A 14,426-nucleotide genomic window follows, 5' to 3' on the forward strand; every position below is an offset into this window, starting at 1 on the left:
GATATCATCCACATTTTATTTATTTTAGAAAATTCTGTTAAAGTCGCGGAGAGGAGCGCGATATCTCCGAGCAGTTCGATCTTATCGCGATGGTTATGAAATATTCGCGAATCAAGAATCTTCGCAAAAAAGAAAAATACTGAAGAAGCATGGTGCCACAATTCTAACATGACTTTTTAAAAGGCATATTTAACGGGAAATAAGTTACTACGGAAATTCGAGGACTCTCTAACTGACTGTTGTCCGAGGGTTCATTAGCCTGTCATATAAGGGTGACAATGATGTCTCCGGTAAATCGAAAGTTTCGTATAAAGGCAAATAAAGACTTACCTTATGTAGCACACGCAACTAACCGCTCGAAGACCCTCACGTGGGACATTCTTGCGGAAAAAGAACTTCAAGGAGGGTGGATCTGAAATTATGAGGAAGTGTGTTATTAGTGGGATCGATAGGGATGACGGAAAAGCTGGAAAAAACGTGTATTATATTTTCTAAAAAAAATAATTAAATTTCAAAACTTATTAGAATTTGACAGCACAATCTGTCATCATTTAATAGCTGGTATAATTTTAATTCATTCATTTCGTATCATTTATTTTATACACGTCTTAAATTTTTTTCTGTATATGAACAGAACTATTATGAAAAAAAGAAGATCTTTAATGATACATAAAAAAATTTAGTACCTCAAATTACAATTCTTTTCTTATTGAACAAAGTCAAAATTGGCCAATTATGACGAATTATATCGTTCTTTTTATGTGTCCCATAAAAACTTGCTCTATTTTAAATTTTTCCCACAAAGCTGAGAAAGCAAGATCGAAGTTTAGTTTTAAAGTACACTTACATGTCCAAGACACGGGCAGAAACAACGGAAAATAAGCGGTGAATTCACGCGTTTTGTATCACAAGTTTTAGATAGGTTTCGTTCGAGGGCGGAAAGTTCGAAATACTACTCGAGCAGTTTATCCCTGTCAGACGTTTCGCGAGGATTTGTGAGTCGACTTTGTCTTATCGAAGATAGCAGACGCAAAACTTTTGCGAAACACCTTCTCTTTCGCAGTCAACGGTGATCATGATATCGCGATCTTTTTTTTTTACAGAGTATATTCTCAATTCACTGCACTCAATTACGCACACTTAAATTGTGTTGTTAAACGATTCTAAAATTTGGAATTAAAATGTTAAATTTCAATTACTCGTGTGTATCGAAAATACTCAAATATAATATTCATTATTAAACTCACATCATTTTTTATGAAAAATCTATATGAAATCGTCTACGATAAATTATAATATTTTCCCCTTGAATTCAATTGAATCTCAAAAAACAGTGCCATCAACATTGTGACAAATTTTTCTCAAATCGCACGTATTCTTTCATCGAATTACTCTCACTCGCGTTACGACAACTTTCAGATTCAACGCGGTCATAGTACGAAAAAGGGCATAAATCTCACGAGAAAACATTAGATACATTTCCCGTTTAAAATAACCGATTTCAATAAAACCAGATAAATCGACGGGGTGCAAGCAGCCGCAGCGAACGAATCTCATTAACGTTACGAGCGCATTCACGGCGTGGCTTTGAGATAGACCAGCCTCTAAGGATGCGGTATTATGATCCGAAGCTCGTGTATTGTATACGCATACATGCACGTGCGTATACATATATGTATATATATATATATATATATATGTATGTGTGTGTGTGTGTGTGTGTACACATACATACGTGGCATTTAAACTAGACCAGAACACTCTTGCCGTCCATCTTTTACGAGCGCTTTATCTCGGTAGACGACCCGACACCACATTACGCGCACCACATCCAGAGTTTACAGCACCGTTCACATTGCCGCCGCCGTCGTTTTACGAGGTTCTCCGCGTGTCCGATCATCCAGCTTCTATTCTACACCCTCGTCGCCGGTGGTCCGCTTCCCCAGGATGTCGAGGAAATTTTGGTATTGTTCCGGAAGAACATTTTATCGCCACAAATTCACCCGAAATTCAACTCGATCGTACACTCGTGGTGCGTCGCCTAACATGATAATACATAATAAAATTCTTTTAAGTAAAAATGCATTTAAGATATGATACGAACGTGATTAAGAGCAGATATATGTTATCTAGAGTACGCTATTCGTAGTATTCTCGATTCGCTCTTCACTATGGAGCTTATTTTGATTCAGGTCTTCTTCAGACAAAGATTGACAACTAACTGAACAAATTTTGGACCTTTTTGTAATGTTGAGTACAGTCCACACTCTAGTAAGAGTCATTATCTCGACAAGTAAACTGTTATAGACAAACACTGTTTACGTCTGTGGCCTGTGGGATCTATACAATTACAAGAGATCATATTTTATTGTGAAAATTTTAATTGCCAAAATTATTGAATAAACTTATTTCTGATCGCTACGCGTATTACAGTTCTATATCTCGAGCTACATTTAAATCTTTCCTATAATGCTTATGAAGTATCTCAAAAGCGAAATCAGATGGTTACAATATGCCATTTTCTTTCTAAAAATATATTTTCAAGAAATCAGAACCCTGCATTTACATTTATTTAAATTTTTATTTAAATCTTTTTGTTTCTTTTCCATTAGCTAAGCACATACGTTTTTTCAATATTTTGGACATGTATTTTTTTTTAATTTATATAATAATTTCTATATACAATATATTTAAGTGTGTACACTTTTTGTTATTTTTTTAAATAATAGTTATAAAAAATGTTTCAAATAAAAATTATTTTGTTTAAAAATATCTATGTATATAAAGACTAGAATAAAAATTATTTTTATTATTAAATTATTTTTTTTAATCTTATCCATGACAGTTTTTATTGATAATAATTTACTTTACTGTTTATATCTAAAAACAACCCAAGTGACAATATCTTATAAAGGACTATTGACAATCTCATTTTATTGAACATTATCAAATTTATGAGAAAATATTTTACTAAACTATAAAATCAATATATTATTCTATTTAATAAAACTCGTGGACAACATTTTGAAAAAATTAATTAAAAATTTTTACTTAGGTCATTATATAAATCTTCTTCTAAAGGAAAGGATTTTTATTCAAAATCTTTTTACAACTCTATTATTTAAAGAAATAACAAAATGTATACACTTAAACTAAACATATTGTATATAATTATTAAAATCAAGCATAATGCCATCGAAGGAACTGATCATTGCCGAATTCATCAATCTTTCTCACGACTAACAATAAGATACACACTGTCACAGATTCCGGACGCGTTCGCGCCAACTTTTCGACCTGCGATGCCGCGGCACGTACGACACCAAGGGATCGCGAAAAGAGTCTGTCCTCGCGTCGGCGGTTCAATCAACCTTGTGTACACGAAGGGATAACAATTTGCTGACGCGCACGTGTCGTCTAAGAAAGGAGGGACCGGCAGGTCAGAGAGGGATGAAAACCGGTTTGAGTTATGAATGCGAATTTCTTTCGCGAGCTGCCTGATTACGGGGGTGGAAAGAAAAAAAAAAAGCGGAGCGACTCGTGAGGCACAATGTCGGAGCTTTTCGTCGTGACGCGAATACATCAGTCGCTCGCTCGCCAAGCGCGTGTCTCGAATGGTACCCGCGGCCTTCTCGCAGCGCGAGAATAGAGATAAAGAAAGGCCTGATTATCGTGAAATTTGATGAAAATATATTTCATATTTCTTCAACTGAATACTCTGAAAGAATTTGTGCGAATAAAATCTAAAAATAAAATTCAGAGAAAACGTCGCGTACTTCCGTATTTATCTAATTTTACCTACCATTCTAAAAGACACAAAGAGATGAAAAATTTTATTTTACTATATTTGAAAGTTGCAAGTTTTTTAAAATCTATCTCAAAGCTATTTAATAAAATAAAACTTTTAATAAGTGTAATTATAAACACAGGCTATTACAAATTAATTATATACCTTAATTCACTCATCTCATTCATACATTTATTTTAAAAATAATTTATAAGTAATTTCTAATAAAAATTAATATATTGAAAATATAAAAAAAAATATAATTAGATTTTCTGATATATTCAGAATCTTTAGAATAAATTGTTAATTTGTTCTGCAAAATTTGTAAAATTTGTTCTGCACTAGAAAAAATATTTGCGCCGAAAGAGACGTTCATCGTAACAAGTTTTTCTAAAGTTATCGTGTTTATCAAATCCATTTTGATTACAATCTCATTTACTAAGAAAACGTCGAGACTAATTCTGTCTTCATCACTTTACTCCGTTCGTTACATTTTCTCTTCGTTCAGCAATTTTATTTTTAAAAAATAATTAAATATGTTAAGAGAAACTTGCAATCTTGTGTTTCCATGAGTTTACATGTAAAAGTATAATTGAATGACACTAGATGCAGGCATTTACATAATAATCAAAAAAGTTGGAGATTTGAAAACTTTTGCGAGTTGTGAACGATTCGCGATAATCATATATAACCAAAAAAACTTTAAAATGCGAGATGAAAGGTGTTCTATTCTTCTTTATAGCACAAAATGATTTTATATAACTAATATAATTTTAATTAAAAACTCATTAAAATAGAAAAATATTATTTTTTGCAATCTGTTTATAAAGTATTGAATTTTATTTGAAATCTTGAATAAGATCAATATTCACGCAAAACTATATTTTTAATATATAAAATATTTCCTATGAGTAGATTTTTGTTTTCTGAAGTATTTCATCAAGAAATATTATTCTCAAAGATTTTCTCCTTCTTTGCAGAAATCCTTAATATTATTTTCAGTAAGTCTAAAACACCCTACATATAGTTTTATAGCGTCATTCAATCCCAACAAACTCGTTGGCGAGCGTACCCGCTCACATTCCATGTGTCAAAGGGCGGTAGATTATTTTTCCATCGCCTCTCTCCCCATCGTGGAGTCGCGCGACCCGATATCGCCCTATCATTCATTTATGAAGGCGGCCAGCGAATAACGGGCGATTCCATGGGGTCTCATAGTGATTGCTTTATTCAATAACCGATCTACGGACGGCCGCCACGGGTAATTTTCGCAAAACTCGACTGCCAAATGAGCCGTGAATCCTCCAGAATATAACAGAGCGGGATGCTCTCCCGAAAGCGTCATTGGAACACGCGGCTTCATCGATCGGAAAAAAAGTTTGTCCACGAGAACGGTGTCGGGGTGGATAATTCCATCCAGTCTGAAATGTGATTCCCAAGACGATGGACGAAATAAGATACCCCTCCACTATCCGTGTTCCCGCAAACTTTAAGCGATTCAAGAGCAAAGCCTTTTCTGAATCGTAGAAATCGAATTGACTTTATGTTATGACGGCAAGTTTCACATATTGACAATTTCTTTTTTATTTTTCTTTTTTAACGCAGACATCCGCGCGTTTCAGACGTTCGAAATTACAATAGATTTAATTCGCTGTCTATCCGTAAGTCGAGTTTCAAGGATGAGTTCTTAATGAAATGACGCTAATTGTAAGAGGATTGCGCGTGCCGATTTAAATCAAGCTTTCCTTCCGTGAAAGATTGATGTCTTGGGATATTGATCTAACTTTGCTCGTGCCGAAAAAATATTACATTTCTTCAATATATAAATTGAATTTATTTTATATGTTATTTCTATAATCCATTTGTGTAATTCTTAATATAATAAAAATTAAATACTATAAAAATGTAAAATAGGATATGTTTTACGTAACGCATGCTTTTTGTTTGAATATTTTTATTTTTAAAAATCTTAGTCATTTTCTTTATTTATCAAATATATATAAATCATACAAACGGAGCTTTTTTTCTATAATAAACAAGTGATAAACACCTGAAATTCAAACTATTCACAGAGCTACATATATTTCCATTAAATTCGTATCCCGAGAGTCTGCGCTTATTCACGAGACGTATCAGTATGCACACATATAGCTTATATTATTTCCTCCACGAAGATTAGAATCACGCCTAAAATCCGCGCGGAAATAGCGCGAACGATAGTTGAAACTCTCCCAGGCAAAAAAGAAGTGCCACAACGTTATCGCGAGACTTCTCGACGGCAAAGGAAGAGAATCCGCGGAAATTTATATCACGGCCATGATAAGATCTCCCTGTTCTCCCCACGCGTTCCATTTGCACGAACGACCTTCCGCTCCTAATTTCATCTCTAGCACTCGTTCGCTCGCTCGCCCGGTCTTTTCTTATCCTCGTCGGCGATAAATTCGAAACGAGTCACGTCCACAGACACAACGAAAGGTGGGAATAAACGCTTTGTGGCCGCCGCGCATCAAGAGCCACCGTGATGCGGCCAGCTTTGATCTCCGGAGGTGCGAGCGAGAAAAAAAGCCTCGATTCACTTCCAGTGCTTTGACCCGCGCACGTTCTCGATCCCGTCAATCTATCCGGCTCTCTCGATCAAAGACTTCTCGACCAAGGAACCCTCCATTTTCTCTCTCTCTCTCTCTCTCTCTCTCTCTCTCTTCTCTTTATTTACGATAAAAAAGATGAAGAAGAGAGAGAACCGTGAAGATCGAAGACGGCAACGAAAAGGGGAAGAAACACCAAGGACTCGGACATAAACGCATGGATAATAGGGGACACGAAAGGGGAAGCAGGCTTTCGGGCTTCGATGAATTGACTTTATCGTCAGCCTCGCCAACCGAGCTCGGGGAGGTTTACTCGAGGGAAATCAGGCTGATAATCCGATTAATAAATTGGCCGGCATCCATATGCCGCGCGTACCGATCTTGTCGTTCTCAATTTAATTGATCGCTTGCACGCGATTTATAGTTTAATGTTCGCTACTTGTTTAATGCATTTACACGATGATTCTTAACCTTAGAATAAGCTATATTCTTAATCAATCACTTTAGGATGTATGTTGCATATGTTCTTTATGAAGTATTTCTTTTATTTTTCTTAATATTTTTATGGAAAAAGGAGATATCTTTTTTAAAAACTATTCTTTTAATAAATATTCCGCTATATAATTTTTAATATAATAAAGAAAAGTAAAGATTGCTACTTTAGAATAAATTTATGTTGAATTAAATACGCATACTCTTTCCTATAAAATTTAACAAAAATGATAAGCACATATAGGTGCGTTTAAAAGAAATAAACTATTAATTTAAAACAGGATTAAAAACATATAAATATATAAATATAATATTTTATAAAAGTAATGATATATTTCTCTCCATATAATCGCAGAAAAAGTTACAGTCCATTTATCTAATAGGCATGTATAATGATATAAAATCTATAATAAAATCTTTAATGCGTACATTTAACTCGATTAACGATTCAAACCTTTCTCTATTATTAAACTTGCATCATAGCGTTACGTTCTTCATTATCATTTTAATAACATGTTAATTGTTTCTCGACTTTAATAGAACATTTACGTATTAAAAACATTTCACGCGAAGGTGATGTTCTTTCTTTCGTTATTTTCGTCACGTTGAACGTATCAGCGGGACACCGTATCTGGGGCCGGATGCTCGTGATGCACGGCAGTTTGTCGAAACGGGAAGAGTGACGGGACCTGCAAAACCATGGAAGGACGTGGGCCGAAAGTGACCATCAAACGGCCCATGCGCTACCCGCTGCGAGGAGAAACAAGTGGGCGAATTTCGACATGCAAATTCGGCCCCCGAATCCGCCTCGCATCCTCCTCTGGATCACGAACAAACTGAATGATCGTTGGGTTTTGATAAAGACCCGCTTATCATCCGCGAACGTCTACGCAAACGAAGGAAACGGGAATTTACTTATGTAAATATCATGAAAAAAGCGAGGCGAAATTCGACAGAAATTGCTGATCGCCGTGAAACGTCAATAAAATCGATATATCATCAAAAAAATGTTATTCAACTTATAAATTATTTAATTTATTAATTAAATTTTATTTAACTTATTTAAAAATTTTATTTATTTTTAATTTTACTTAAAATCATCCCACAATATATAACCAAGTTTTTAAATTCAATTGTATTTTATACAAATTATAGCGTGTATTTATTTACTGCCAGACTTTTAACACGCATCCTGTCAGCGTGCATCAATTCGAACCTTTATTCTCCCCGTCCAATTTTTCGTAAAACCAACGTTAAACGCAGATGAAAGCGTGTCAGCAGGCTTATGGATTATCGATAGCCGAGTGATGACACTCCGCCATTTTTATAAATTTAATACAGCAAAAATGACACATTGAATATTGAAATCCATTATATCGGAATTCACAGAAACAGCTGTGTTTTTTTCCCGGTGTAATAATTGTAAAAAAGATTATAAAACCTATTTTGACTAAAACAACAATTTGTGAATAATGTTTTAAATAACATCGAAAATCCACTGCACAGTATAATATTTGTATATCAGCAATTTAACAATTTGTGTATTTTATATTTACTTCTTATTACATATTTTGCTTTATTATTAATATTACATATTTTGCTTTATAATTTTTTTATAAATTTAATAATAATAGAATTATTTTCTCTGTATTTTAAACCACCGTGTCAATGAAACAAAATAAAACTGATGCTTTTAATAAAATATTTTTTCACATAAAAATATGTTATTAAATATAAATATGTGACTCTCTTTTTTTTCAAAAAGATTTTGTGTTCTACATCTTGTTAATAGCTTTCAACAATAGCATATGGTTCGCGGAGATTACATCGTGTAATTTTATACTGCTCTATATTTCGACTTGGCCAGCCGACCGGAAATGCATAATAAATTACAATGGTTAAACGGACGTCGTCGGAATAATTGCGTGGAAGCGGAACTCGGTTTATCTGCGAGAAAGAAACGAAATTGTTGGCACGAAACTCGAGCGCTCTTGAATCTTCACCATTTGTGTTTACTTTAATTTCCGCACCGCTCTCAATTTACATCGCTGTAATTCTGCGGTGTACAGAGATGTTTGCCACCCAAAGTACCTCGCGTGAAATGTCCTCTTCGATGAGATGGTAGAATAATTTTTATATTTTCGAATTCTATTCTCTGCGCATAATTTTATTAAATAAAATTTTTCCATTCCTTTCGATAAAATATGAACTAACAATAAGATATTTTTATACTAGAAATAAAAAGCTGATTAATATAAATGCTGATTAAAGAGAGATTAACTGTAAAAAAATATTTACATATATTTCGATATGTAACACGATATACGAAACACGAATATTAAAATGAAAATATTTTATTTTGAAACCTTTACTGTTTGATTTTACGATTTTGGATCCTCATTTATCAGTTGAACTTTGATTGTTTTTCCTCCGTTTGTTTCTTTTTCTCTTAATTCTCAGATATGTTAGTATGTTATCTCGCCATAGTCTCGTGATCCCATCTCCGGCAAAATACAAAATGTAAATTCGGCGCATGCGTCGGCATTTTGTAATTACGATCCCCAGACAGCGCGCCGACCGTGTAATCTGATACCCATTTTCGTTCCATTATAAAATTCTAATTAGTCGCGCGGGATTTATGCCACCTGTAAGAGGACGTCCGCTGTCCATAAAGATCCTTATCTGGCCACCCATCTCCGAATCAGCTTTAACTGACTACAAGATACGAACATCTCCAAGTCGAAAGCCACATGATGTCGCATCGCGGTAGAGCTTTCCGAAATAAGGAAGGAGTCTCGCGTTAATCGGATTATGTCTATCGAATTAAACAGTTATTTATATTGAGATTATTTGCTCGATAATTCTTTGTTTCTCGAGTTGAAATTCTTTTGCTTGATAGTGATCACTTGATTAAATCTATTGATTTATATGCGTGTTTTAGGTCATTTTTACTCATATACGAGTAATAAATAATAATAAATAAGCTGAGTCTCTTAGTGAATAAATATTAAATAACACAATTTATTAATCAAAATTAAAACGACTGTACATATAAATTATATCTTAAAAATTTCAAATTCAGATAATAAATTTTTACAAGTTATATTAAAATCACACAATTTTATTGTAACTAGATCTTGATCTAATAGATAAAGCTTCAATTTATATTGGATTAGTACTTCTATTAAAATTCTGACATTTTATTAATTAAATTAATTTTTTAAATTAAATTAAAGTTTAATCAAATAAAATTTTGTTTATAAATATTAAATTTATAAACAAAAGTATTAAACATAATTCGCTCTTTTTCAGATTTCTGTTTTTGATAATAAATGCAGAAATCGAGAAAAATAATGTTAAACATTTCGTTGAGAATGAAAAACTATCGCGATTGCGACACGATGATTGCTCTTACTCTTATTGTTAGATAAAAGACGCTTTAACGAAGCATTTTATTTATTCTACATGTGTCGAGAATAAATAGGGTGCAACGGGACGAATAAAGAGGTGGAGAGGAAACCTCGCAAGGTCAGTTTGGTCCTTTCTGATAATCGGCTTAAGGTGCTTTAACAATTTCATGTAGGTATAGGAATATAAATACGTGTATGTTCTTTCTTTTGTGACACTGGCTTGGTAAGTCGAATTTATGAATGCCTTTTCGAGACGCGCCAGCGCATCGTCTTCTTCTCTCTCTCTTTTTTTTTTCTCCCGACTTCCTTTACCTTACCTCTTTAGACCGTGATAATCTGGATATGGAGATACATAATCGTTCTAAAAAAATATAGTTAATTGTTTCCTCCCACACATTTGTACTTTTACATGGATTTTTTCAAAAGTGCTTTTTCTAAAAAATTATGATTTTTAACGAAAAAAATATTTTACGAAACGTTAACTTTCTAAATCACGTAGACATTTTATGTGTATTTTACATGATCCTCAGTCAGAGATTTGAATCAGTATGATTTAGATGAGTTGGGATTTTTTGACAAATACGTACAAAAAAATAGTCTTTTTCTTTCATTCACGATAAAGAACAATTTTTTATGAAAGTTTAATCAGTTAATGATAGAATATGATATATAACGTACATAGCGAAGAGTACCTATGTATTTTTGTACTTGTTAAAAATAAAAATATATTTTATAAAGATATATAAAGATATATAATTTTCAAAAACATTTTATTTTATAACCTGTTATTGTAAAATTAGTTTATAAATAATAATCAAAGTGTAGTCTTAAAAACTCAACTAATCAAAATTATATTAACCTTAGCCTTCACAAGCAAAGATTAAAAACTATTAAGTTAGACATAATTTTTGAGAAGAATTGTTTTCTCTGCGCAAAATATAAATTTTGCAAGTCTATATTCCAGGTGCAACGATCTAGTACACATGTTCAATGCAAGATAGATGAATCGGTCGTTTCGAAATATGCATTCTTCCGTAAATACTTTTATGGAAAAATATCCGAGCACATTTAACACAAAGGTAGCCGTTCTTTGTGAAAGTTCTGTCATCCAGAACACAGCGTATACTTTTCAATTGCATTTCGCACTGCACGATTTTCGAAAGAATCGCGAGTCATTTTGCGCGATTAGATTAATTGAATTGATTTGTTTTACGGATTCGAGTTGGACTTTGTAGAAAACGCGGTATATTGACAATTACGGATGAAGGACGAAGGATAAATAAAAAACACAAGAAAACGAAGAAAAATAATGTCAAAGGATAAAATAAATATTATGTAATGTTTTAATAAGTTAATTTTACTTGTAACGTTATGTCAATTAATTAACAGCAATACAATTTTTATTTTTTGTTTACGTGCTTTAATTGGTTTCAAACTTCAAAATATGTAGTAGAATAATAATAGAAACAGAAAAAGAGAGAGAGAGAGAGAGAGAGAGAGAGAGAGCTAGAGAGAAAATTTCTATAAAATTTTCTTTTAAATTGTTTTTTTAGAATGAAAATTATATATAAATAAAATATTTAAAGTCTAATTGCAAGAAGAGAGATTTTAAAACGGTGCTGAACACACCAAACACACAGCGTAATGAGGAGTTTCTTTTGCAGCCTTTTACCGGAATACGCTCTCGGTTCCGAATTGCAATCGTAATTACCCGCTTTTCAGCGTCCCTCTCACATGAAAAATACGAGCGTGCATAAGCAAGTGGGCGAAAGAGAAGCGTGTCACGTTTCTTTCGACAGTTCGCCTCGCCCTTTGCGATTCTCGCGAGCGTTGAATCCGTCGACCACGAATACTGAAGAGAGAAAAATTGTCAAAGACTGTGCTTGAATTTTATTATGCAAAACTAATTGTTAGGATATAAACTGATGGCGATTAACAAAATAATCGGAAAATTGTGAATGTGATTTTCTCGATGACTTGCATACACTATGCAGATCGTTTTTATATAGCTTCAGTTATAGAAATTCTTTTAATTCTCTTTCATTTTTCATAATATTTAGAAAAAGATAAAAATAAAAGAATAAAAAATAAAAAATAAATTGTTATGTTATTGTTAAGTTTATGTACAAATTATGTACTATAATTAATGTTTTATTACATTTTCATCTGGTATTTAGGAACCTAATCTAGTTGTGAAAAATTTAAGTTGCAAATGTATTGAAGATATTTGGACAAATTCATTTGGCGATATTTTCTATTTTTATATTTTTTCAATTTGACATTCTTATATCACTTTAGCTTATTCATGTATCATTTTTTACACTTGTCCAAGAAATAAATATCATTAAATCATAAAGCGAAAAAAACGACTTTATCGTACAGATACAGTCGATTCCGAAGAGCTGTCGAAAGCAGGTTTGGAATTTCATTATGTAAAACGAGCTTTGGCAGCGGCGTCCGCGATCGTTTATACGGATTGGATTTTAATCCGGAGACAGGAATATCGAATATTTCTTTTACAGCTCCGGCATCGCGAAAAATCTACTTTGAACGCGCGTATAAAATAAAGAATTTCATAAATATCTATTCGCACACATCACGATATCGATGCGCGCTTCAACGAGACATATAGTTAATGCAAAAAATACTTAATTTCTACGCAGCGGACGAGAGGAAAAGTAAATGGAAATGCTGAAAGAAAATTTTCCAACGTCATTGACCTTGACTCATTACTCAGTCCAAACGTGGCGAGTCAAAATCACTTGTAACTACATTTTAAGACGAGAGACTATCCAAGAATGCGTCGTTCATGTACAATCATTCACGCACCGATCGATCGATCGACGTGACGATAACACGGTATCAAGAGAGACGAGGGACAACCGTTCAAGGTCTTCGAGATGTTGTTTGTGAAAGCGAAGTGTCTGGTACGATAAGAAGAATCCTCTCCAAAAGAGGAACGCGAGACGACTATTCACGCTGCCATCGATGGATTTAATCTAAAGGAGATTATCACTAACCGACGAGCGATCGCGCCGCTCTTACGCGATTTAAGCTCCTAATGTAAAGCCGAGCTTCTCGCAACTTATCGACTAAATCGCCCAGACGGGTATCTCGAAGTAAGCTGCATAAATCTGCGTTAGTAAACGTATCATCTGAGAACATCGCGAATAGGATGATGGAAGAATAATCCTACACAAAAATCTTTATCAACTTTTACTTAAATTCATGATCTGTGAAAATCAAAACTCATATTAGATATTTAGAGATCAAAAAACGAAAACGTATTTTTCCTCTATTTATTATTTTTCATTATTATATTTTTCCTTTTTTTTATTTTATTTTTCTCAATTTAATTTTTATGCAGTTATACGCGTAATTTTAAAATTTTTTAATTAACATATTAAACAGTTGTAATAATTTATCGTGCTGAATTAAAAAGAAAAAGAAAAAAGAATGTATATTTTAATATATCATTTCAGTTTGCGAAAAGTTTTATTTATTAAACATTCTCCTCAAGAAAATATTCAAGCAATAATAATAACAATGAGACATAAATTATTTATGTATATAGCTTTAAATATGTTTTATTATAAAAATTTCGTTATATCTTTCTTTCCCATCCTATTTAAATTCCATCTAATTTATATCGAAATTTAAATGTTATTAGAAACTTTTAAACTTGTCTTTTCTTATTATCATTAAACGTAGCCGAGCCAAGTTATTAGTGTTATCGTATTACTAAGAAAAATAAAAGAAAAGACCGCTTAAGCATATGTTGCGCCTTGGACGAGAGAATCCTGGCATGGAAGACGAAGGTACCACAGAACTAAATCCATAGCCTTGATAGTGGAAGCACGACCGGACCATTTGCACTTCCGCGAAACGGATTAATCTTAAAGGCGCTGTCGAACAGACCGGTTCACGCTTCCAATGGCGTCAATAGGAGAGAACCCTGAGCCGAGCCGGAAACGCAAGACGTTACGATAAATGATGTGAAAGAGTGATTTTATAGCAATTGATGATTTCTTAAAGTGTTACACAATTTAATTATTATATTTTTATTTCAGTTATTATTAACATAACAGCACGCTTTCCTTACTGTATTTTTATAGATTTATTGGATGATACGAGTTTTGATTCCCTCTTCTA

At 33.1% G+C, this 14,426-nt stretch overlaps 2 protein-coding genes across 4 annotated transcripts in view; one reads left to right on the forward strand and one right to left on the reverse strand.

Annotated features, from left to right (window-relative positions):
• LOC140668705 (netrin-1) overlaps positions 1-14,426 on the forward strand; it is a 184,152-nt gene that overhangs the window by 118,651 nt on the left and 51,075 nt on the right. The gene's annotated exons all lie outside the window — the stretch shown is intronic.
• The window catches only part of LOC140668707 (uncharacterized), a 122,499-nt gene that overhangs the window by 97,494 nt on the left and 10,579 nt on the right, over positions 1-14,426 (reverse strand). Inside the window, exons 1-2 of one of the 2 annotated variants that reach the window (XM_072897957.1) lie at positions 1,736-1,836; positions 331-412 (exon numbers count right to left, since the gene is read on the reverse strand). In XM_072897957.1, the coding sequence (XP_072754058.1) occupies positions 331-412; positions 1,736-1,742 (89 nt within the window). In that variant the 5' untranslated portion in view covers positions 1,743-1,836. Of the gene's footprint in view, positions 1-330; positions 413-1,735; positions 1,837-14,426 lie in introns of those variants that run through there. The other variant, XR_012047218.1, reaches the window with a different exon arrangement.

Source organism: Anoplolepis gracilipes, chromosome 8 (assembly GCF_047496725.1).
Source record: "Anoplolepis gracilipes chromosome 8, ASM4749672v1, whole genome shotgun sequence".
Lineage (NCBI taxonomy): Eukaryota > Metazoa > Arthropoda > Insecta > Hymenoptera > Formicidae > Anoplolepis > Anoplolepis gracilipes.